At 38.9% G+C, this 25113-nt stretch overlaps 1 protein-coding gene across 6 annotated transcripts in view; it reads left to right on the forward strand.

Moving 5' to 3' along the window:
- LOC116806906 (protein ARK2N-like) overlaps positions 1-25113 on the forward strand; it is a 106197-nt gene that overhangs the window by 41149 nt on the left and 39935 nt on the right. The window contains exons 3-6 of one of the 6 annotated variants that reach the window (XM_072922963.1): positions 19187-19303; positions 21299-21481; positions 22454-22503; positions 22615-22787. The exons of 1 other annotated variant lie outside the window; for it this stretch is intronic. In XM_072922963.1, the coding sequence (XP_072779064.1) occupies positions 19187-19303; positions 21299-21481; positions 22454-22503; positions 22615-22671 (407 nt within the window). In that variant the 3' untranslated portion in view covers positions 22672-22787. Of the gene's footprint in view, positions 1-19186; positions 19304-21298; positions 21482-22422; positions 22504-22614; positions 22788-25113 lie in introns of those variants that run through there. 4 more of the 6 variants (XM_072922964.1, XM_072922960.1, XM_072922961.1 and 1 more) reach the window with 4 other exon arrangements.

The following is a 25113-nucleotide window of genomic DNA, read 5'->3' on the forward strand; positions in this document are numbered from 1 at the left end:
TTAGGGTATTATTTAGATGATACTTAATAGATCACATAGACAGTGTTGGGGCATTTCTTAAGTGCTGTTTTGCAGGAGGTAGTTTTATAAATAAGATATGAATCTTGGCTTCTGACCCCTTTTGTAATTGCAAATTTCTATATGTTTTAACTTGACATAGCTTAAAAAAACATAGAGTTGTAAGTTTACAGATAGTAAAAAGACCAGTTAGATAAATGCTAATATTTTTAATATAAAATGCATTTTTATTAGGCTTGATTTTTTTAAACCCTGAAAGCCACAAATAAAGAAAAGATTGAATAAGGCTTGTTATAAGAACTGCAAGGGAAGCATTTGAAACACTGATTTGCTGCTACTATAAATTGTAGATGTACTATGAATTATGCCTTTTAAAAATAGTATTTCGGGGTACTATATATTTCAATACCTAGTTTCTTCAGTTTGCAAAATAATTTTATCAACTTTGACCATGCTAGTTCATTCTTAACTTTAAAACCTAGCTAGGTTGTCTCACATACCATCATCAATAGTTTTTATTTAAATTGCAATTAAAACTCACTCAATGTTACTTAGAGGTGTCTGTTCATAAGCCTGTGGAAATTGGAAAGATTGTTATTTAGTTACTTGATTTTAGGATAAGATCTCTGACTAAAGGTGAACAGTATCATATTGGATGTTCAATACTAGGACTATATGAATGGAAGGAATATTTTTTTTTCAGGGAGGAAAAAGACATTGAATATATAAAAGGAACCACATTTTAGGAAAAAGGTACCATTTTACATTATTATTTTAGTTAAAATGCAGTCAGAGGAATGTTAATTAGTTACTATAAAGATATATTAATTTTTGAGTAGAAGACATGAGTGCTAAATTTCCAGCCTGTCTGATAGGTAAACAAATGGGGGTTTAATTGAATATTTTTGCCCCCTGATGGATAGTGTGGCTGCTGCTCGGAAAAAAGATGATAGTCCTGGGCTTTGTTTAGCTGTTACTGAAGGTCTTATATATACCCCATTTATATAGCTCCAAAAAAAGAATGTGTTGTTTAAGCAATACTGTAATTTAATGTACACACTGAAATCCCAAAAAAGATTTAGTGCCTTATATTTTTATTAGCAAATATTTGGTTAGGTTGTGCAATGCTTTCTCTCATTCTTCGGTTATTTTCTATTATTCTTAAGCTAGAGGATCCCACAAGTTTTATATTTACATATTAAATTGTCAAGTTCTGTAGCTGCTTTTTGTATTTTAATATGATGCTTGTCTTGTTTCAGAATTACATTAGGTAATGTTTGTGTGTTTGGATGACATGCACATATTGTTTATTATTCCTCAAACAGGTACAAAGCCTCTGTGATTTTTTTGTTGTTTTATTGCTTCCTAGATGATTCCTGAGTGAACTCTAAACATAAAAATATAGATACTGCTGCCTTTTGTTATTGATATGTAGAGTAAGGTAATGAGGATGGCCTTTTCTTCTTGCTGCTAAGGTTCTTTCTGATAATCCCAAAGCCAGTAATTTTAACCATCATTTTGATGGATAGAAGTAAGGAGAACAATTTCCTTCCAACTATGCCCTGTTTTCTGCCTTGCCTAGGACTAATGCTAGGAATGCTGCACAGCTGGTGGCTTGTGTGAGGAAGGGCACATTTCTAGTTGTTGTGAGGTTGATCACTCCTACATGTCATGTGTATTAACCCTGTGATGGAACTGTGTCCATCAGACCTAACAGAGGTTGCTTTTACCTTATATATTAGCATAGCATTCACATATCTTTTCATGCTTGTGTGTTTTTATTTTCTTCATTGGTGTTTGTGTTTTCCAAAATTAGACCAAGAGCTTTGGGCTTAGCTACTTTGGATGCTGAAGTCACTATATCAGCCTTTATCTCTCTCTCATGTAGAATTTTGTCTGTGTTTAACAGTCTGTTATAAAAAGGTTCAAGTATGTAAGTACAATATGCATAATTATTCAGATTTACAGTTAATAGTATTTTGGATCGCAGCTTAACAGAACTAAACATGTTATTGTATGATGTTTTTTGACACCTTCAGTTGAATTAAAAACAGAAATTGCAAGGGAATTGGACTAATTTAGTTTATTTATAAAATAAAACCTTTGACAGAATTGTCTGAGAATTCTAGAATAAAAATAATTTTGAAGCCAAAATGTCTATTATAACCTCAGTGAGTGTAAAATATTTTTTTACAGTAATATTGTTGGCTGATATTTGCTAATTCCTCCCCACTTGTCATATTTAAGGGACAGCATTAGAAAAGTTGTTTTCTTGAGTTAGCATGCCTTAATAAGCAATAATATGTTCTTACTTAATGATATCTTATCAAATGGCCTCAATGTCTTTAAAGCTGGCTTCAGTCGTGCTGGGGGATCTGGAGGAACGACCAGGGAAATTCCAGGATTGCTTGACAGGGGCACCATGTGGGATAGGAACTGCATAGGCAATGTCCTGGAAGAGGTCATGAACTGCTTTGCCGAGATGCAGAGGCAGACAGAGGAGAAATTTCGCATGTGGATAGAAAAGCTAACTCGTCTTGACGGACAAAGAAAGCAAACAACAACCGGAGCCCAGGGAAGCTAAAATTCAACTAGTTGGCCAAAGACCCCCCCCTACCACACAGTCAGGGGCTTTCATACAGATGCCTGATAGCCAAGTACTTCCACAGTAGTTGTTTAATTTTTACATGGGCTATCAAAATGTCAATGCAATGTTAGAGTTTCCAGCAACTTTTAATAACAGTTTTCTACCTATCTTTTCAGAGAATGGGAATATTGCAGAGTCTGATCTGAATCAATCATAAACAAAAAAAAAATATCTCATCTTTGCAATTTTGTTGTTATTTTGGATTATGCTAAAAACAAGGATTCCTTTTCTCTCCATATGTTTGTTTTGTTTTCTCTTTTGGGTTTTAAAGCCATGTTTTTTGGGTTTTGTTTGTTTGTTTGTTTTTCATTTTATAGAGGATATATATGTTGTTTAAAAAAACTGTCAGTATACTCGCATGTGTCAGCACACACATATAAACACCTTTAAAGATATGTAGGGGAAACCACCCTAAGCTTTCATCACCAAACTGGAGAAAATATAACTTAAAATCTGTGTTTAGATACCCCAAAATCAGTAGAGCTATGTTTACTACAGTAGGAAGATTCATCCAGATGGTCCATTTTCATGTTAAAACATTTATATAAGTACCAGACTAGATACAAATGCATAACATTTTCTTAACTATGTTTACTTCTGAGTTTTTCAGCTTGAACATGTCATACATTAGTGTTCTTTTTCATTTTAGGCAGAAATAATAAATAAGCTTACCTTTAAGATTTAGTTACATGTAACAAATGTGCACAACTGATTTTTTTTTGCCTCCTGTTTAGTGGTTAATTTTCTGTCCAAAGTTTTTATTAATGTCTCTGCTATGTTGCACATGGCATATTTATGGAAGCAGCTGTCTCATATTGTGTGCACAAATAGGCACATGAACACATATACATGTGTTTGGTATGGGTGGAAGTAATCTCTCGTTTTAGGTGTTTAGTTTGCTGCTCCCTGGATCTCCTCCTGAGTCAATGGGAAGAGAGAAGCACCTACAGAGGATACCTTCTGGCAGTCTTTCTCTTGCATTAGTTGTCTAAACCTTCCTTATCAACAGTTTAGAATAGATAACTTCTGGCTGAAATGAGGTGAGATAAATCACACCCAACTGCATGTGCATGCATGACCTGTGCACACAAAGTACTTCTGCTTTCTTTCTGTTTATGCAATCAAACTGCATCCTTCATGCTAGAATAAAAATAGTCTTGTCAGTCTTAAGATAAGCAGCTGTCAGTGGATGGATTGAGCCTTGGCACAGGATGTTAGAGGAAGGCCTAACAGTCAGGTAAATAAACTGCAGTGGTCTGGAGATTGCTGGTCTGGGTCAGAAAGCAAGAGCTTCTGAACCATGTTTGAATGCCACTGAAATAATTATTTATTTGTGATGGAGAATGCCAGAACATTAGTTTCATTGAATTAATGCAAAAACTTGCTATTGTATGGATCTTTTTATACTAATAGTTATCCTGAATAGATAGGCTTGAAACTGTGATGTTTAAAGTTGGATTAATTTAAAGTATATATTAGAATTCGTTATTAGTTCTTACTATTATCACTGTACGCTGGGATTTTATTGGTTACCTTTCCATTGAGACCTATCTTCATGTCAAATAACTTCTCTGTAGTGGCCAAAAATGTATATTTTACATCAGTTAAACTTGCTAAAAGTTTCTAATGTAAATTAAATCAGAATTTTAGTAATGGAAATTGAAAATCTTTATTGGCATAGTTTAAGTAAAGAGAATGCTCTATGTCTCCATAAACGCTGTTATTTTGCTTTTTGAAAGAGACACTTTTTTCCTAATTATTTTAGTGTAATTCCTTTTCTTTCTATTGGAAATATCCGCTGTATCTTCTGTAGGTCTGATTTTTTTTTAATCTCCCTGAAGTCAGTGGGAGTTTTTTCATCAATTTATATTGGTGTTTGGATCAAATATGTAACAGAAACTCAAGAATTTTTTTTTTTTTAATCAGTATATTAACACTGGTGTTTTTACATTATTCTTGGCCTAGACTTACTTTTCTTTTAAGTATGTGATGCCTTCATTAAAAAAATGAGATTAGAGAGCTATATTATTTTCAGAGTAACTGTTTGAAAGACTATGCAGGAGATAATTTATAAGTACTGGAATGATTTCTTGCCAGATTACCTTCATGTATAATTTTGATAAAGATTTTGATATGAGCTTGTGTCTTGGTTTGAAAAGACAGGTGTCTGCTAAGGAAGGCAGGAGCCTCCCCTGAAATGGAAAATGCAAAGCCCCTCCCTCTGAATTGTTATCATTTTGAAATTAAGGGGCTCTCAGGCAAAGATATGGGAGCAGGAATAACAGTTCTTTATTAGGGAAGAAAAAAAAAATCAAAAAACAATGCAGAAATACAAAACAGCACTGACAGAGTCAGAATATGATCTGACACCCTGTTGGTCAGGGTGTTGGTAGCAGTCCGGTTGAAATGGTGGCTACAGTCCTCCTGGAGTGACAGGTGTGGTTCTGTTGAAGCAGTGATCCTGTAGAAGGGTGTAGTCTTTTTCTGAAGATCCAGTGGTGGTGTAGATGGGCCTTGTCTTCTTCTGGGAATCCAGTGGAGAAGTGGTGTCCCAAAATATCAGATTGCATCCAGGAAGGAATGTTTGGCTCCTCCCCCTGGGTGGAGCATCTCACAATGGGATGATGTAATTTTATCAGTCATGCAGTGAGGCTCAATGGCCCATTAACATAAGATATTTCCCAGAGGGAGGATTGGTTGTGGAAGAGATAAAGAAAACTGCCCAATTAACAGAAGATAACTGCACGACCTCTAACAGATTGCAAAGAGAATACACACTTATCTTACAATCCAGGACAGCTTGTTAGAAAAATCCTTCGTCTAAAATTGTGTGCATTTCAGGTAAAAGTTAAACAAGTTCTTCTCTGTTTGATTGTAATTTAATAAACTTGCCCTCATCTCTTTAACATTTAATATCCTTCAGGGTAGATTATTTGCTGATATATATGAAAAAAATAAATCAAATGCTTCTGGTGTTCAAAGATAAAAAAATATATATAAATACCTTTATGATGATGATAAAAGTAGCATATTTTAAAGCATGACAATTTTACAAGTGTTCCCATGCATGTAGAACCACCTTTTTTCAGTGACTGCTTTCTTTCAATGTGTAAGAGTCCCTGTCCTGGCTTAGGAATGGTATTCTCCAATTTAGTGTTCACACTGAAACCATCCCGAACCACTTGCTGCTTGCTCACAGAGAATTGGAAGCACAAAAGGTAAAGATAATGGGTTAAGATAAAAACCATTTCTTGGAAACAGCAACGAGATAAGAAAAGGAACAGTAACAGCTACAATATTAATAACAAAAGTGTGCAAGAGAGGCGAGCGATTCACTGTGCAAATGCTCACCACTGTACGACTAACAGAGCCTGACAACATGCAACTGCTGGCTGCAACATTACCCCAACCCAAAAGGGACCCCTTTCCCCATTCCCAAAAAACTTGTGTGAAGGAGTATGGAATAACCTCCTGGTCCTAGCCATGCCCCATCCTGGCTTCTGTAAAAATTAACCCTGTCCTGGACAGAACCCGGACATTCTCCAGTGCTTATTCTACACCGTCTATGTCATGCCCAGATCCTACACCTTCTAACTATATACATATGCACACATGTGTGTATATATATATATATATATATACATATATAAGCATAGGTAACATTTCCATAGTCAATGGCTGTTCCCTCCACGATGTTTTTTTGAGTTTATTTAGTCCATGACTGTGGGTTCTATCCATCCTAGATGTCTTTGTGGGCAGAAGGGCTTGTGAGTTGTTGGCTGGTTGCTGTATCATGAGTTCATGACTGGTGTATCTGGAGCAGTCCCTCTTCATTGTCCATGGTAGTTATGGCATACAGCGGCACTGTCATTCCTCAACCAATATTATAGAATTCAACATTACTGACTGTTCTCACCCAAAAATCAAATCCCCTTGAGATATACATTGTGTTTCCCTGTCCCTCTGCATTACCCACCCAGGCCCTCAAGCAAAAACAATCCCACAGATGGGTTTGCCTTTGCTTGAGGCAGGACTAATCCAAATTGTCTTCTGTAACACATTCCTCATAGATACCATGGGGACTTCATCCCCTCCTATGGCACGTGGTAGTTTTGATTGGGCAGGGCCAGCTCAATTGGCAGGTGGCCTTTATTATATGTAGATCCCAATGTTTGAAGGTTCCCTCACCCATTGCTTTCAGTGTGGTTTTTAACAGTCCATTGTACTGTTCAATTTTCCCAGAAGCTGATACATGATAGGGAGTATGATACACCCACTCAATCCTGTGCTCTCTGGACCAGGTGTTTATAAAGCTATTTTTGAAATTAATCCCATCATCCGACTCAGTTTTTCTGGGGTGCTATGTCACGGCAGGACTTGCATTTCAAGGCCCAACATGGTGTTTTGGGCAGTTGTGTGAGTCACAGGATGTGTGTCCAGCTATCCAGTGATTGTTTCCAACAATGTAAGCACATAGTGCTTGCCTTGGCAAGTTTGCGGGAGTGTGATGTAATGAATCTGACGTATTTAGATTTTGACTATTGTCCCCCCCATACCACAGAGGCTATACCTGCTTGGCCTGCTTGATTGCAGTGCATATTTCACAGTTATGGATAACCTGGGAAATAGTCTCCATGGTTAAGTTCACCCCTTGGTCACAAGCCCATCTGTATATTACATCTCTTCCCTGATGACCTGAGGCATCATGGGCCCACGAAGCCAGAAATAATTCAGCTTTATGGTGCCAGTCCAAATCTACCTGAGACACTTTATTCTTGGCAGCTGGATCTACTTGTCTTTTGTTGTGATGCTCATTAGCCCAATCCTTCGGTACGTATGCATCTACACGATGGACTTTGACAGCCAACTTCTCTACCCAGGCAGTGATCTCTCGCCACAATTCAGCAGCCCAAATGGGTTTTCTTCTGCACTGCCTATTGGTCTTTTTCCATCGGTCCACCCACCCTACAGAGCATTTGATACCATCAACAAGTCAGTGCAGAGATGTAGCGTTGGCCATTTCATTCATTCAGCTGGAGCCACTTGGATGTCTTTCAGCTCTGCAACCTGGCTTGATCTACATTTGGGACAGTTTGTGATGATCTCCAAGATCCCAAGGCAGTTAGGATTTCCTCTCTGAGATTACTGTGTGATCAGTGATCCACTTAATACATGAAGCACCAGAGGCATGATGTGTGGAAGGGACTTTCCCTTTGAACATCCATCCCAGCACTGGCAGTCAGAGTGCCAGGAGGAACTGTGCTTTGGTGCCAATCACTTCTGAAGCAGCTTGAATCCGTTCATCAACTGCCAGTACCTTTTTTTCATCTGGGGTTTTACAGGCCTTGGATTCATTGTATCCCTGACTCCAGAATCTGAGGCTATGTTCGAGTCTCCCTGGGTACTTCTTTTCAGAGACTCCCAGAAGGACCATTCTTCCCATCTGTGGAGTAGAGGATATTCTTCGCATCCTGCCCTGACTGGCCCAAGGACTACTGCGTGAACAATTTCCTGTTTAATTTGTTCAAAAGCTTGTTGCTGTTCAGGATCCCACTTGAAATCATTCTTATTCTGGGTCACATGATAGACAGGTCTGTTCTTACTGAAGTTCCAGCATGTCCAGCACAGCGGCACTCAGTGATGGTGTGATTTTGTTCAGGCCACAATAGTCCACTGTCAGCCTCCACTCTCCATTGTACTTATGCACTGGCCATATAGAATTATTGAAGAGTGAATGAGTCTTGCTGACCCATCCCTGGCTCTCCAGTTCACAAATCATCTCATGGATGAGAGTCCAAGTTAGTGTGGTGTTGTCAAGAGTGCAGTGTTGTGGTAGTGATTGGTAGCTGTTGTTCTCGGAGCCTCAGCAGTCCCACAGCAGAAGGGTCCTCTGAGAGACCAGGCAAGGTATTAAGCTCTCTAATTTCCACTGCCTCCACAGCAGCTATCCCAAAAGCCCCACAATACCCTTTTGGGTCTTTGAAATACACTCTCCTGAGGTAATCTATGCCAAGGATGCACGGAGCCTCTGGGCCAGTCACAATGGGGTGGTTTTGCCATTCATTCCCTGTCAGGCTTACTTCAGCTTACAGTACAGTCAGCTGTTGGAATACCCCTGTCACCCCAGAAACAGAGATGAATTCTGTCCCTACATATCTCAATGATATCAGGTCACTTTGTGCACCAGTGTCAATTGAAGCCTTATTCTCCTGTTGGTCTGGTGTGCCAGGCCATCAGATCCACACAGTCCAATAGATCTGACTGTCCCTTTTGTCCACCTGGCCAGAGGCAGGGCCCCTCTTGTTCTGATCTGATACATGGGCTCGTGGGTTGGAGTCAGACACCCAACACAACACTGGTGGGTCATCAGCAAACAGCCATGAGTTTAATATGGCTGCCCCTTTTATAGGGCTTTGGATTTCCCAGGTTCAGATAGTTGATTGGATGAGACTTCTCTCTGCCCAGCTCTCTCTGGCCAGTGGTGTATCTTCATCTCAGCTAGAACAGGGTTGGCTGAGGTCTTTGCTTGGGTTTGAATCCAACCTATCCCCGCCTTATCCGAGGACTTGTTTTCTTCTAGGTTTGTTGAGTTTAGGGGGCAGCTTCAGATCAGCTTCAATGTGACAACACTGGTCATAGTACTCATTGCTCAATTCATGTAACTGCACTGGAGGTCCCTTCTAGAGGATCTGAAGTAACATCAGCCGTTTTTTCTGTCTGAGGACTTGCCCACTGGAAACTGGAGTGGCATTTATCCCTGAAGAATTTCCTGTGGTGATTGTTCTTCTTCTCATTTCACATCCCCATGCTGCAAGGCCAGGGGTAGATTTCAATCCCACTTTCTCATGTCTTCTCCATGGTCATGCAGGTAAAACCACAGGTTACCTGGTGTTGTGTACCCTTTCTAGCAGGGGAGCGCTTGCCCCCAATAGCAGACTCTGGTCTGTGCTTGCAGGGCATGGGACATTTCCTTTCTAACTTACTTGAGTCTTTCAAGTCTCTCTGCAGTCTTGGACAGTTGTTACAGAGCTGAGGTGCCAGTCAGTAGGGAGGAAAAAAGATGACATTGCTGTAGTCAAGTAGTCAGCTAAAGCACTGATTGTTCTCCTTCTTTAATTGACATCCATGTCAATGAGTTGGTGTACAATGATGACACACTGTACAAACTTCCATCACATGGACTGTGTACACTGGACCTCATCTGGATCTAGAGGGGACTGCTTAGTATTTGAATCCCTATAGATTACCTCCAGGACAGCTAATTCTCTCAGGTACTGGATACCTTGCTCCATGGCATTCCACCTGCTTGGGTGCACTACCACATCATCCATGAGAGAAAACCTTTCCCTCACACTTGACAGGTGTCGCCTCCAGAGGCTGAGAGTTTCTGTTCTCTTTCCAATCCCCTCATCAATGCCCATGGATGCCGGTTGCTTGGCTTTACTACCATCTAGTTTCATGTTATGGGCCATGATGTCACAGTGTGGGAGAAGCCAGGTCACCAGGGGCTCACCTGATTGGTGACTGAAATCTTTTTGCATGTGTTGCAGCTCACTCAGGGATAAGGATTGGACTATTATCTCTGACTCTGCCTCTTCCTCCTGTTGTGAGGGCCCTACTTTCTCTTCATCCCCCACTAAGCAAACTGATTTGGTCTTGGATTTCTTCTGTATAGGGGTGACTGCTACTGGTACAGGTTGTTCCTCTGGTTCAGCTGCAGTTTGAGTTGCCACAGTGACTGTTGGTCTGCTTTTCTCCTCCTCCCTCTGAGGGTTCTGTCTAGTATTGAGCCATGTCCAATAAATAGTAGCCAGTGCCCAGCATGTTGCATAACTTCATGCCTCTCTGGAATTTCCACATAATTTTCCTTTCACATATTTTTTCACTTTAAGAAGGTCCTCTGGTTCAGGGGTGGAGTTCCAGACTATCAGAGAAGTCCTCCAAATACTGGCCCATGTCCTCCCACATTCCATATCACCTATGACTATCCACCTTCGAGGCAGATCTTTGAATGACCTCCCTAGAAATCTCTTTTGTGACTCTAAATGGGGTGTAGACCTCACTGAGGAGACCTGGCAGACTTAGCAACAATAACATGCTTTCCTTAACATTCAAAAGAAATTGAAAATTCTCAGAACCTTTTCTACCAGGCCTGAAGGAGGAAAAGGGGGTGAAAGACTGGGGAAAATCATCCTCCCCTGTTCCCTCCACAGACTGGGTATGATTATTAATGCACTCCCAAAAGTAGTGCCTGAAGTAAGGGTAGGAGAGCAGCACTGAATACACATCCCAAATGACACTCATTGCCCTTGATGTTATCATGTCATAAAGTGATATCCCTCAGTACAGCAACAAAGCAATCCTGATCCCTTCTCCCTGCTTTGAAATAGACCACTGTGGATGGGCGCATTGCATATACAAGGAATATATACAGGATTAGGTTCCACAGTCACGTGAACAGACCAAGCAACATTGTGACCAGTGCTTCATTGCTTCATACAACAGATGCTTAGATCAAATTTGTTTCCAACCCACTCTAGGCAGACCTGTTGCTATCTCAACCCTTTGTGCCTCACATTGGGCACTAAATAAGGCTGTCCTGGTTTAGGAATGGTATTCTCCAATTTAGTGCTCCCACTTGCTCATTCCCCCCTCCCTCTCCTCTGCTGGTCTGGAGAAACAAAAGGTAAAGATTAGAGGCTGAGATAACAATTTCCTGGAAACAACATAAGGAAAAGTAACAGCAACAATATTAATAACAAAAGTGTTCAAGAGAAGTGAGTGATTCACATGCAAATGCTCACCACTGTACCACCAACAGAGCCTGACAATACCCAGACCTTTGTCTGGTCTGGGAAGGTCCCTGCCCCGGGAAGGGACCCCTTTCCTCCTTCCCTGAAAATGACACTGAGGTGGTATAGAGTAACCTCCTGGTCCTAGCCATGCCCAGTCCTGGCTACTGCAAAAATTTACTCTGTCCTGGCTGGAACTAGGACAGTCACTTAACTCAGTATGTGTAAAAGCATGCCTTTAATCTTTTTTATAAAATAGTATATATGGAGCAATTAGGTATTCGTAAACAAATTGTGTAAGGAGATCAGTTTAACTTATTTATCTCTCAGACTGAAACACCTTTATATACGGATCTCATAAATGGATAATAACTTTGTTTGGAATGTAGCCAGTGAAATTTCTGCCAAGCTTCAATGTCTCAGTCAGGTAGTCTTTAAAAAAAATTGTAATCATTCTGTGTATTAATAGATAAAATTTGGGTTTGGTTAGTAAGAGTCACAATTTAAAACCTTTTAATTTCATCAATTTCACTTAATTGTTTATTTCAGTGCAAGCAACTTTGAATGTAAAAGAACAAGCAGAGGATGACAGCAGCTGAGCATAGATTTTAAAGTTGTGCTCTTTCCAGGATAAAAGTATCCCAAGGTACCCAGAAGACTGAGGGAATAGTTCATATTAGATATAATTTAAATTTAATTTCCCCATAAAGCCTATCTAGTGTTAAGAACACTTGTGCAAGATCAAGGGTTGTAAATGGTAAATATTAATTTCTTTGGTCACTCTTTTTACTTGCCTCAAAACTGGAGCCAGGTCTTCAGCTATCATAAATCAGCTCCTCTAAAATGAAAAGTGTGTGTTGATTTACACAGTTGAATATCTGGTCCATGAGCTTGTTTTCTATGTGAAGCAGTATGCTTCTCCCTCTGCGAACTGAGAGGGGAACCCCACCTTTCTGTTGTTCAGGTGTAGTATAATATACCTGATGAAGGATTTGGCAAGCTGTGCCATTAAAGAGGAACATCTCTTTTCTTGCTTTGTATTGTGAATTTGAGAGATTCAGAGCCCTGAAGAAACCAACCTTCACATACCAATAGTAGGTGATGAGTGTGTATTTTCAATAAGTGTGCGACAGACTTTAGCCTCTCTTTGAGAAAACAGATTCCCAATACATATTTTCAGATTATGTTTTCTTTTTTTTCTTTTTCTTCTGGGAATTCTTTTGCTATATTAAATGCAGCCATATGTTTGTCATGATTTCATTTATAAGGTCTTATTTTTAAAGGACTTTGACTATTAATTTTTTGGGAAGTTAAAATTGATTCAGCTGAAATTTTCATAGAAATTTTAACCTCATCCACTCTCTATTTCATTAAATCAGTCTCACTTATTTTAAGATTATCAGAAGGAAACTCTCCTACTTTCCAACTCAGTTCTCAGTTACATTTTGAATGCATGTTTATGCTCACATCTAAAAAAATTACTTGAAAACCACCAAATGTAACAAGTAGAGGAGAAATCAGTAGTTTTTCACAGATGTGGAGAATCACAGATTATAAAGTTTCTCTAATTTCCCTAGGTTTTATACTTCATAATGGAGTAAAGAAACACTCTATTTTCTTTAAGGAATTTTATTTATAGTTTCAAAGATTAAATATAGTGAGTCAGATCACCTGGTGTAATTCTAGTGTATTCCTAGAGGTCAGAGAACCACAGAATAGTTTGGGTTTGAAGAGACCTTAAAGACCATCTATTTCCAACCCCTCTGCCATGGACAGGGACACTTTCCACTAGACCTGGTGGCTCCAAGCCCCATCCAACCTGGTCTTGAACACTCCCTGGGATGGGGATTCACAACTTCTCTGGGCAACCTGTTCCTATACTGTAATTTTTAATATTGAATTACATGTTTTCTAATGTGGCAGCTGTTTCAGCATAGGAGTAATGGGACACCTGTACCACTGTGGAGTTAGGATTTTGCAGCAGGTAAAACACAGCTTCCTTTGCAAAAGAAAAAAGTCTTTATGTAAAGGCTTCATTTAAATGCCTATAAATGTCAAACTGACAGCTCAGTAAATGAAAAATTAAAGGATTTTTTCCTAGAATTGGACTATTTTTAGGAATCCTTGAAAGTCCAAGGGCTTTAATGTGCAGTGGTTTTGCAGGCTTGGCTGCATGTTCTTTCCCAGGCATTTGTGCTGCTTCCCTCCCTCAAGTGGGGTTCGGCAAGCAAGGTCTTTAGGAAGTTCTACCCTTCACACATTTTTAAAATCTGAATATCTGGAATTTTGCTTCAAGCATCTGAATTCTCAGGTTTTATTTAGAAAAAACATTGAAGTAAAGGCAGTGAAACTTTTTTCAGTTTTTCCATTGCAAAACATAACTGAGCAAGGAAAAAAAGAAAAAGTCCTAAACCTTTCATATATACTGCACTTCAGTATATTTTTTAACAGTATTTTGATAAAATAATTCAGGCAGAAATATACATCTCTATTTTTTTGCATTCACAGTGTCTTTTGGTGTTTTTGCAGGATAGTTAGATTATTTTATCTGAGCTACTAGAGTTAAGACTGGAGGACCAATTTTAACTTCAATGAAACAGGATTATATTTGGTAGTTATTTTACAAATTGAAATGTGTTTACTTTCACTGATTTATTTTGTTAATATATTTTGCCTCTTCTTGTATCCACATACTGTAAATATCTCTTTTTTTTTTAAGTAATATTTCGAGTATGTTAAGAAATTAAATTCTAGCCCTATTGATATTAGTAGAAGTTTTCTACTGGTTTTAATGGGGCTAGCATTTAATCTCATTAGAAATTAAACTTATTCTGCAGTTTTTTGTCAGATTCTTCAGATTAATTTCAGGCGAGTCTTTGCCTGATGAGGGTGTATAAATCAGACCAATTGAATATATGTTTCTAAAATAATTGAAGTCTGCACTGTGATCACTGCAGTTGCATTTGGAAGCAGTAGAACAAATGCACTTTGTAATTTGTACTGTAAAAGCTAAAATATTTGGGCTGATTGATAGAGATAGTACCTTGAAAAAATGAAGCTAGAAACCAGTCTTTCTCACAAATTTTGTTAGTCTCATAGTGTTAGATCATCAAAATGAAGGCATGTGAAAAATAGGCTTATTAAGTTAGAAGCAATTTCAAACACTCTGTTAAATCTCACCAACTGATGGGAGCAACGGATTAGTCTGGAACATCAAAAGCTTTGCATCAAGGCTGTATCAGTCCTTCCATGAGAAAGTGCAGTGTGCACTTGCAAAACTGTGATGTTTTCTGGAGAGGTGTGTAGGGGGTGTGTGTTTGCTGACTTTTCCTAATGTAAGTGGTATTTACACAGGGAATTTTTTTTTAACTGTCATGTCTATGTAAGAGTGTAGGTTGTGATGGTTTCCAAAAGCCTCCTGATAGATTTTTGCAAGTAAAACTGGGGAAGAGATCTGTCTAATATATCTGTTTCCATAATTAATGAATCAGTAGATGGCATCAGGGTAAATAAATCCTGTAATGAGAAATAGAGGCCACTTCTCAATAATTTCAATGCACAGCCATATGCCATGTGCCTTTGCTTAACACAATGCAAAAGACTTTATTACATCTTTATATATAATTTGATGAAAAAAATCCAAGATATTTTCCACCTAGTCATCAAAAAGCCTGGAAGAATGAATGTTGATCAGCAAGACTTGAATTTTTGAGATCTCTTTTGATGTGATATATTAAAAATGATCCAGTCTGAGAACAGATACTCATTTGATAATGTTGTTTTGATTTTATTATTTTATTATGGTTAAAAAAACAAAACCTTTACTGTGTGAAATTAAGGAAAATGGGAGGAAAGTGGGTTCACCAATAAAGTTCACTTTAGGATTTTGGAAGGAATGATGTTACACTATTTTTTAAATGTATTTACAATGTATTCTTTGCCTAACTCTGTAAATTTTGAAATGTAACTATTGTAACCTCAAATAAATAAATAAATAATCATAATAATGAAGTGTTTCATGTTGCTAATTAACATTTAAAAAGCACAGATCCTGCCCCCCATCCCCTCATGGGAATTGTTTTAGGGTTGAGCTAGTTTATGCCGTTTGAACTCTGCATACTTTATGAAACAGCAGCTCTAGGTCACATTTGAAATGATAACAGGGTTGTATTGCTTATCTAAACAAAAAGGCTATTAGCCTGTAGTCTTTTATATGAAGCCTTTCTGTTTGGATCAAAGTTACTGATGTGTCTACTGTAAAAATATTTTAGCAAGTCATTTAAGAAGAATCTTCTAGGTTTTGGCACACAAAATATTTCAGTTACTGTAATGATCATCTGATCTTAAAATTTATATAGGTCTTAAACTTCATTACATGTTTTGTGTAATCTTGAAGTAAATGGCGTTATCGCTTAAATTTAAATGTCAAGTGTAATTGAGGGCATTCTTAACTCCTATTTTAAAATGTTTCAGTATTTCCTTTTGTTATATAAAAAAACATCAATTTAGTTTGAGAGATTGAGACAAAGCAGTACCTATATTCACAGTAAAGATGTAGAGGTGAGGCTGGAAGAAGCTGTGTCTCCTTTGGCTTTCAATTACTTAGGTGCCTCTATGCGTCACTGTTATAGCTTTTGCACATTTCATGAAAGCATTCCTAGACACTATTTTTAAGCTCCTCAGTAATCTGAGGGGAGTATTGTTTTCACCAAAGCTGCGCTCTTCTGCTTGTTAGCCTTGAGCAAGCTGCGAATCTCTGCTTGCCTCAGTTTCCCCCATAGGCAAAAGGAGGTTAATAAGCACCTCAGAGTTCTTTGAGATCCTCTAATGGAAAGCTTTCTGTGAGAGTCAAGTACTGCAATTATTATTGCTAACATTATTGTACCTGTTATGTGTGTTTTAAAGCTTAGTGTGATATTTACACCTAAATAAGGCTCCATGTCTCCTTCATTGTAAACATACTGACGACTCCAGGGGGCAATTCAGACAACCAAAATTAGACTTAATTCTGAAATTATTTTAATTAGAATAGACTCCTGGAGATATCAGTCTTTTTCCTCTACTTATAGAGAAAACAGCAAAGTTTAAATCCCATCCCTAAAGCTGGAATTAATCTTGCTGAACTTCAGAGATGTAAAAGTTAGGTACCTTGGCTAACGTGGATACCTAATGTCTTTGTGTTTACTGGGGAAGGAGGGGAGATGGTGATGCTCCAGGCTGCAATTTCCAGAATGGGATTACCTTACTCTGAACAACTTGTCTCTGGCTACAGTGGTAGGGAGTTTAGGTGATTATGATCTTGGCAGAACTTGCCTAAATTTAGGAAAGCTAAAGTAATGATTTACAGTCAGTCTCATTGAATGGTTTGGGTTGGAAGGGACCTTAAAGACCACCTAGTTCCAACATCTCTGCCATGGGCAGGGACATTTTCCACTAGACCAGATTGTTCAAAGCCCCATCCAACCTGGCCTTGAACACTTCCAGGGATCGGGAATTCGCAGCTTCCCTGAGCAACCTGTGCCAGTGCCTCACCACTCTCAAAGTCAATTCCTGTCCAATATCTAATCTAACCCTGCCCTCTGTCATTTTGAAGCCATTCCCCCTTTTCCTATCCCTCCATGCCCTGGTCCAAAGTCCCTCTCCAGCTCTCTTGTAGCCACTTTAGGTACTGGAAGGTGCTCCAAGGTATCCCTGGAGCCTTCTCCAGGCTGAACAACCCCACCTCTCTCAGCCTGTCTACATAGATTTAAAGGTCTAAATTCCCCATTCAGGTTCTGCTAGCTAATATCTTTTTGTTTCCTGTGCATTGATACCCAGTGGTTGCAGTGCAAAAGTATAGTGCTTCTTATAGAATCACTGCTTTTAACCTATAGCTGAGATTTTACTGTTGATTCTCCCATTTTACTTGTGTTGCCATTATAATGAAATAAGAGATAATAGGAGCATGGTTCTTACAACACAGTTTGCATCACCGAATGTTGAGATGTGGCTCTATGAAAAGCATGGGAGCAGATAGCAGATAAGAAATTACTGACTTTTCTATGTTGCAAGCTTAAAATGAAGGTTGATATGTGTAGGCATGCATTTTTGTGCATGTGACTTCTGATTTAATTGTCCTGAGTGGAGCTAGTTTTAATATGTAAATTAAGGGAGAATTGGACACTTGGAAACATTAACCCCAAGCTGACCTCTGAATTCTTTAAAAATAAAAAATGCAGTCTTTCCCTCCCCCTATTAAGATTAAATGTAAACAGCTGGATTTTTCTGCTGGTATTTACTAACTTTCATCTTTGCCTTTTTCAAGCATTTATTGCTTTAGAAGTGAATTATAGCTTATCACCTGGGATATGTACATCTTCCAGCTACCTTTGTTGCATTTTTCCCAACCTGGAAACTCGAGATAATTTTATTAAGGAGGCAATATAAGAGCAGTTCTTTATTTGAAGGCCTTCATGGCACTTATGGAAAGATGTCCACAAAAGCCCATCCCCTCAAGGGATGAGTACATATTTATAGGTTTTAGGAAATTAGCATAATTGATAAAAAGCAACAATTAGGAGGACAAGTGGTGATGCAATTCCCCCCCAGGTCAAGCCCCTTCTCTGGAGTCCCCCCTTCGGCAGTAGCTGTACTTTGTCCATGAAAATGTATCTTGAAGACTTGTTCTCAACCTTGGTTCCCAGGAAGAACCAAGAAAGCATTGGGGCCTTGTACCCCCCGGGGCTTGGAGCTCTGGAATTTCTTTTGTATTTCTGCTTAAAGAAAGGGCATGGAAAAGTACTGGGAAAACTAGCCACTAATACAGTAGACTACAGAGCTACAAATATATGTGCAAAGAATATAGAAAACATAGGAAAAAAGGCAAAACCCAAGCCGGCATCACCTTGCCTTCTCAAAATACATGATTTTTCTTAAATAGATTGTTTAAGTTACTGATAAGGGAACCTCCTAATTGTGTTACATTATTTTAATTCTGGTATGGTTTGTTTTGGTGTATTTTTCTATCTGTTGAAATCCTATTACAGTAAGTAATTGCAAGGAGTGGTTCTGTTGCAAAGAAAAGATTATAAAGTTCAATTTTGCTTGCAGTTAGTTGTATAAACGTCTTTACATTTAGTCCTTTTGACTTTTCAACTTGAAAGCATTTTTTCACTTTATTTCCTAGCTGAAGCCAATAGTCTTTATTTCTTGGTGCCACACATAAACTTTGCATCATGTCACCAGGTGATCACGTAGTTGGCTAGGGAAGTATTATTTATTTCCAAATTTAGCTGGTCCTGTCCCATCCTTATAGCACTGAAAAGGAAACAGGCTTTTGTGAACAGAGGAATTTTTTTATATGCCTTTGCTGCAACTTTTATCTAGTTGTAGTTCTCTACAACTTATTGTTTGGGCATTTTTAAACACACATAGGCATTTATTGCTTATTTCTTCTTTTATACATGCTGAGAATCCAGGAACTTCTTGCAGCATTGTGGCTATTGTCTTTGTTGGTCATTTACTTGTGATAGATATGGTTAAAACTGTTGTCGGGCCCTTTTGTTTTCAAATCTGATTCTGAAAGGCAAGGTTGAGAAAAAAATAGATCTCTGTTGTGATTGCTTTGTAAATAAGCAGCTTGTTTTTTTCCAGATTGGTAAATTGGTGGCTCTTACACTGACAGATGTAATGACAGTATTTAAATTATATTGAAAATATTTTTGTCTGTTTGATGTATACTAAATTGAAGCAGAGTTATACGGTGTTCTGTTTGGAAGTGTGGAAGATACAAGAGTGGAGCTACAAATAACAAGTTTATGCTTGTATTTCCTACTGATGAAGACTTTCACACAAGTTATTTCTATGGGTAGGTGATTAGAATATCACTCTGCATGTATATACGTTTATAATACACTTTTGCATGATTATACATGTAGGAGTGGTACAATTTTGACTTGAAACTATTGGTGCCTTTTGTCCCAATGCAATTTTATTTGTATAGACATGTCTATCTAAAAATCAAATTTCACTTCTGCTTTTGGGGATCTGAATAAGAAGTGAGAGAAACAAAGACCTGAAGGAACAATACATAGCTCCTGAAATTTTAGATAACCTATTGAAAAAATGGGCAAATAGTCAATATTGTACTTGACCCTCGTATCTTCTCCACTCGACTGTTTATTTTTACAGCTCACGTTATATATGTTCACATGAAACTCTAATGATAATACTGAAAGACAACATGCCTCTCTATGATTCAGTCCAGCTGTAGCTTATGCATGTAATTTAATCATCGGCTGTCACAAATAATTAACTGAACATCAGCCAGCTTAATTTTTAACTTGGTCTTCTGTTATTTTGTAAGTCTTTTAAAAAGACAAAGATTGCCTTTCAGTTAATTATCATTACTTCTTTTCCAGTCATAATCATCAGCTTTTCATGTTGATCTTTAATACATTGCCATTGAACTACCCATTTATTTTTGTCAGGTCTGTTTTAAGTTTCTAATATAACATCATTTTACGAAATTGTTGTTTTGAAGGCAGGTCTGATTGGAAATATTTTGTGAATTTCTTCATACCTTGTTGCCATTCTGATCTTTAGTATGACTTGAGCGATATGGTCACTCTTCAATGAAGTGTGTTGCTGATCACAAAATAGGCACTTCTGAAAACAGTGAGTTGAATTATGTTTCAGGCACCAAGTTACAAAAACCAAAACTAAACAAAGCCAAAACAAAAGAAACCCCACCCTAAAAACCTCAAGAGAAACAGCTTTTAAGAGAATTAAATTTGAAATTTTTTTCTATTTCATCCTTGATTTTGTTGATGAAGTCTTGGCCCGAAAAGAGTTTTGATTGTCTCATTTGAGGAATGGGAACTCCAGCCACTTTCATCCACTATGAGTCAATAAGCTGTAGCTGGGGTGAACCATTTGAGTTAAACTGCACATCCTTTCAGAATTATTTTTTCATTCGCTCTGCTTCTACATTAATCTTTGTCTTGAATTTGACTTTTTTCTGAGCCTCTTCTGTTTCTAGCATGCTTTCCAATTATAAGTGATTTTAATTAATTACAAAGAATATAGTTGGTCCTAACAAAATAGACCAAAAATAGCTTTTTGTTATTCCTCAGGAACAGATTTCAGAATCTCATAAGCTATTTTCTCTCCCTCTTTCCTTCTTCACTTTGGTGACCAAAAATGCATATGGTAATCATATTGAATTAAAAGCATATTTATCACTGCACATGATAGTTTTGTTTCTTGTTATCCTTGATTTTAAAAAAAACAACACCAAAAAACATTGCTACTTTTAAAAAATTCCCTGCCCTTGACAGGTAAATGTTATGAAAGGAATGTTGCCTAATGTTAAATTGATTGTCACTGGATCAGTTATATCAAAAAGTTAGTCTTATTCAATCAACCATAATGTAATGTAAGCTCTCACTTGACTTTTGTAAAATTCTCTAGATATTTTGTCTTGACAAATTTAATGTCCTGTATCTTATTATGTTTTATTTAAAACTGAAGTTTATCCTTTTAAGATTGTAAATATAATGTCATCAGATATGAAGATGTTGATGTGTTAATATAAAAGATAATACACAAATAAGTGATAATTTCATAAATGTGTTTTTCTTACATTTGTGTTTTCTGTGTATGCAAAGGTTAAAATGTCTCTGTAATCTCAGAGTATGTTCATTAACTGAAGTTTAATGATTCATATAATGAATGTATCACTATAAACTATAAGCTTCATGTAGGAGATTTTATTCATCCTTAAATTATTGGACTTTGTACTTTTAGAGGGGGTTTTCACAGTATGCAGACTTCTAATCTGTGCTGTTTTTCTCTCCTGCAGATGGACCTCCAGTTATAGCTCACTATGATATATCAGACACAAACTCAGACCCAGAAGTGGTAAATGTGGACAATCTGTTAGCAGCTGCAGTAGTTCAAGAGCACAATAATTCTTTAGGAAATCAAGACTCAGGATCTACCTGGAGAACCAGAGGGCTGCTAGATGAACTGAGTGCTGATACAGGTTTGGTTAAATTCTCTTCCTCTGACATTTGTTCCAACATCTCAGTAGGTATCTCTCTCTTTCTTGCTTTCAGTACTTTTGTAGTTTATACATCTTTAAAAGCTCCCTAAGTGGATTTTGCAAAAAAAACAGTACCAGTGCTTATTAAAAAGCTCTGACATTTATTCCAAAATATAACTGATAAAAACTGACAAAGATTCCTGCAATATATTTTTGACACTAATTTTCTTATTTATTTTTTCTCCTTTGTTTCCTTCTAATTACTATTTGGAATGTAAGTCTGGGGTTTTGGTGTTGTTTTTGGTTTTATTTTAATGAAAGTGAGCTAAGCTTGTTACTGGATGATTGATTATGATGACCCATGCCACTAGCTATTAAACTTGTCTGCTAAAGAATAGGTTGGAGCCTGGGTTCTAAGGCAGAGTTAGTTTATTTCAACTCAAGCTGGGTGTCTCCAGAGATGGACCCCGAACAAAGAAATTCCTGGACCTTTATACCCTTGTGCACCCAATCTTCACACACCCTGCATGCATCTCTTGGTCCAATGGTGATTTATGTTCTGGGGTCTTTTAAGACATCAGTAGATTCTTTCCACATAGGTAGGCCATTAACTGCTCTTACCTTCCAGCTTGGGCCAACCTTGGGGGCCTCCAGGGTCTCAACCCTTATGCAAACCTATTCAACTTTTCTCTGTTTCCTCCTCTGTTTAGCCATCCATGCTAATAGAACTCATTTTAAGTTCACTGATCCTAAGCTTTAAGCAGGGCCCACTCATGCCAAGCTGTAAGCAAGTTACAATTAATCTTAAACCTATACAATTAATTTCTGATATTTCGTATTTAAATGTAAACTTAATTTGATCCCCAACTGGTCATAATCTAAGTATTGGAATTGTCTGTATCTTTTTTCTTTCTCTCTTCATTTTTTTAAAATACAAGCAGTAAATCTTCCCATATTCCTTCTGCACCTTAGAAAATCGGACAGACCAGCATCAGATAAACCTGAAGGGTAAAAAGGTGCTGGTAAGTGAGCTTAGCATTTTAATGGGTTTGCATGGCCTGGTTTAGGTAGCAAGGGGGCTAAAGGAGTGACTTCTGTGAGAAGCTGATAGAAGCTTTCTCCATGTCTGGCAGTCAATCCCTGGCAGCTCCAAAGATGGATGTGCCGCTGGTCAAGGCTGGGCCAATTAGAAATGGTGGTAACACTTCTGTGATAACATATTTAAGAAGAAAGAAAAAAAAAGTTTTTTGGGCCAGAGAAGAGCGGAGTGAGAATACATGAGAGGAGCAACTATGCAGACACCAAGGTGAGCGGAAAAGGAGGGAGAGGAGCTGCTCCAGGCACCAGAGCTGAGATTGCCCTGCAGCCTATGGCGAAGACCATGGAGAAGTAGCTGTCACCCTGCAGCCCATGGAGGAGACCCACACCAGAGCAGGTGGATGCCAGAGAGGAGGCTGTGACCCTGTAGGAGGCCCGTGGAGAGAGGAGACCCCTCTGGAGCAGTCTGTTCTTGATGAACTGCACCCTGTGGAAGAGTGATCCATGCTGAAGCAGTTTGAAGGATACTGTTGCCCATGGGATGGAGTCATTGTCGTGGTTTGATGTGGAAGTGAATTTTCTCAGGAAGTTGGTAGTCAAACCAATCAGTGGTCACATTTGGATATTGGCACCTGGAGTGTCCACTGAAGGCTGGACATGCCTCTGAGAACACAGGGGGTTAAAAGCAAGAACTCCCAGGAGAACTGTCTCTTTGGTTCCAGTCATCAGAGAGTGTAAACCTCCCCCACCCAGCCTGAGGCTGGGCGCTGGGCGGGGCAGGGGAAGCCATGTGGCCCAGGCTGAGGTAGGCCGAAGGATAGAGGGACTGGAACTGAGCCAGTTCCTGCAGACAGAAGGGTGGAGGAAGTCTGAGATGTCTTTGTTTCCCCCCCAACCTAGAGGGAAAGAAACAGAGAGCCTGAAGACACCTGGAAGTTTGCTGGCAGAGGAGAAGGGGGGGGGGGTGGGGGGAAGGTGTCCAGCATGGGAGATGGAGTCCTGGGCCGAGATTTCAGCCATCCAGGGAGTCCGGGAATTTTAACCCTTTCCTGGGAAATGAAGGCTTTGTGAAATATTACTCCTCCTCATTTTGAAGAAAAGAGAGACAGCCAGGGACCTGAGATGTTAGGAAAAGAAGGTTGGGGGGGATGATGGAGTGGCTTTTGGCTGGACTTTTCTTGTTAGCCATAGACTGAACCAATTTCTCCTGCAAGAGAGATTGCATTTTAGGGGGATGCATGGTGAGCCAAAAGACCTGCTTCAGCAACTACCAGTACAAGAATGGAGTGAACAGAGAAAAGCTGAGGAGGGTGTGATGATGCCCTCTGTCTTCAGGAAGACGAAGATATCTGTTTTCACCCTCAGCCCCAGGGGAGGAGGAAAATGGGGGGGACTCTAGTCCCAAAATGAGACACTGAACTGTTGTTCCTGTCGGTCCTTGGCAAAGCATCCTTAAAGGAGCCCTATGAGCAGTCTGTCCATGCACGGTGGTGAGAGCACTGTGCATGGAGAGTGTCACAATGGCAGATTTTCTCTGGGCAGTGCCATGTGTGACATGGAAGCACATTAAGTGACAATTGTGTTTCCTGGGGGCCTATGGTGCAAGGGAGACTCCTCTCTCCCTTGATGGACTGAGCATTGATTATATTGAAGGGTGATAACTTGATTGAGGTTCCAAGTTGTGTCTCACTGTGGTTTGTTGGAGTTGGGTGGGGGGAGGAGGAATATTTTGGAAGGTTTTCATTTTGGATTTAGTGGGGATTTTTTTCCCCTTTTTTCCTTTTATCATAGTAGTAGTTTAATAAAAGTTTTTTTTTTTTTTCCTTTGTTATTAAGCTTGGGCCTGCTCTGCTCCGGATCACATCTCACAGCATTTATTTAGGAAGGTGTATTTTCATGGGGGCGCTGGCATTGCGCCAGCGTCAAACCGTGACACTCATGTTTCAGCAGTTTGCAAAGAGCTGTTGCTCGTGAGATGGAGCCATGTCAGAGAAATTCACAGAGAGCTGTCCCCTGTGGGAGGGACCCTACAGTGGAGCAGGGGAACAACTCTCCCTGAGCACCGGGAGAAGCCACAAGTGATGAACTGACCATAACCCTCATTCCCTGTCTCCCTGTACCACTGTAATAGGAGGTAGAGCCAGGAAGGAGGGAGGGGTGAGGGGAAGGTGTTTTTAAGGTTTTATTTTACTTCTCATTATCCTGTTCTGATTTTGTTAGTAATAAATTCAATTAATATCTCCAATTCTAGCCTGTTTTGCCTGTGACAGTATTTGATGAATGATTTCTCCTGGTCCTTATCTCAACATATGAACCCTTTGTTATATTTTCTCTCCCCTATCCAGCTGTGACAGGGAGTGATAGAGAGCAGTGATTCGTGGAAAGACTCCACAACTCGTAAAGTTGTAAAGTAGGTTATTCGGTGCCGGGCGCATGGAGGACAGTTCCTCCAAAAGCACGCTTGCCTCCCGAGAAACCTGACCCTCTTTTTATTCTCTGAAATACTACATATGCATCAAGTTTCGCAAGTTTCATGCATATTCCCGGCCTAGCCCTGCTTCCTGTTATAATTAGCTTATCAGTCCTTCTGCAAT

This window comes from Taeniopygia guttata, chromosome W, assembly GCF_048771995.1.
Source record: "Taeniopygia guttata chromosome W, bTaeGut7.mat, whole genome shotgun sequence".
Taxonomy (NCBI): Eukaryota; Metazoa; Chordata; class Aves; order Passeriformes; family Estrildidae; genus Taeniopygia; species Taeniopygia guttata.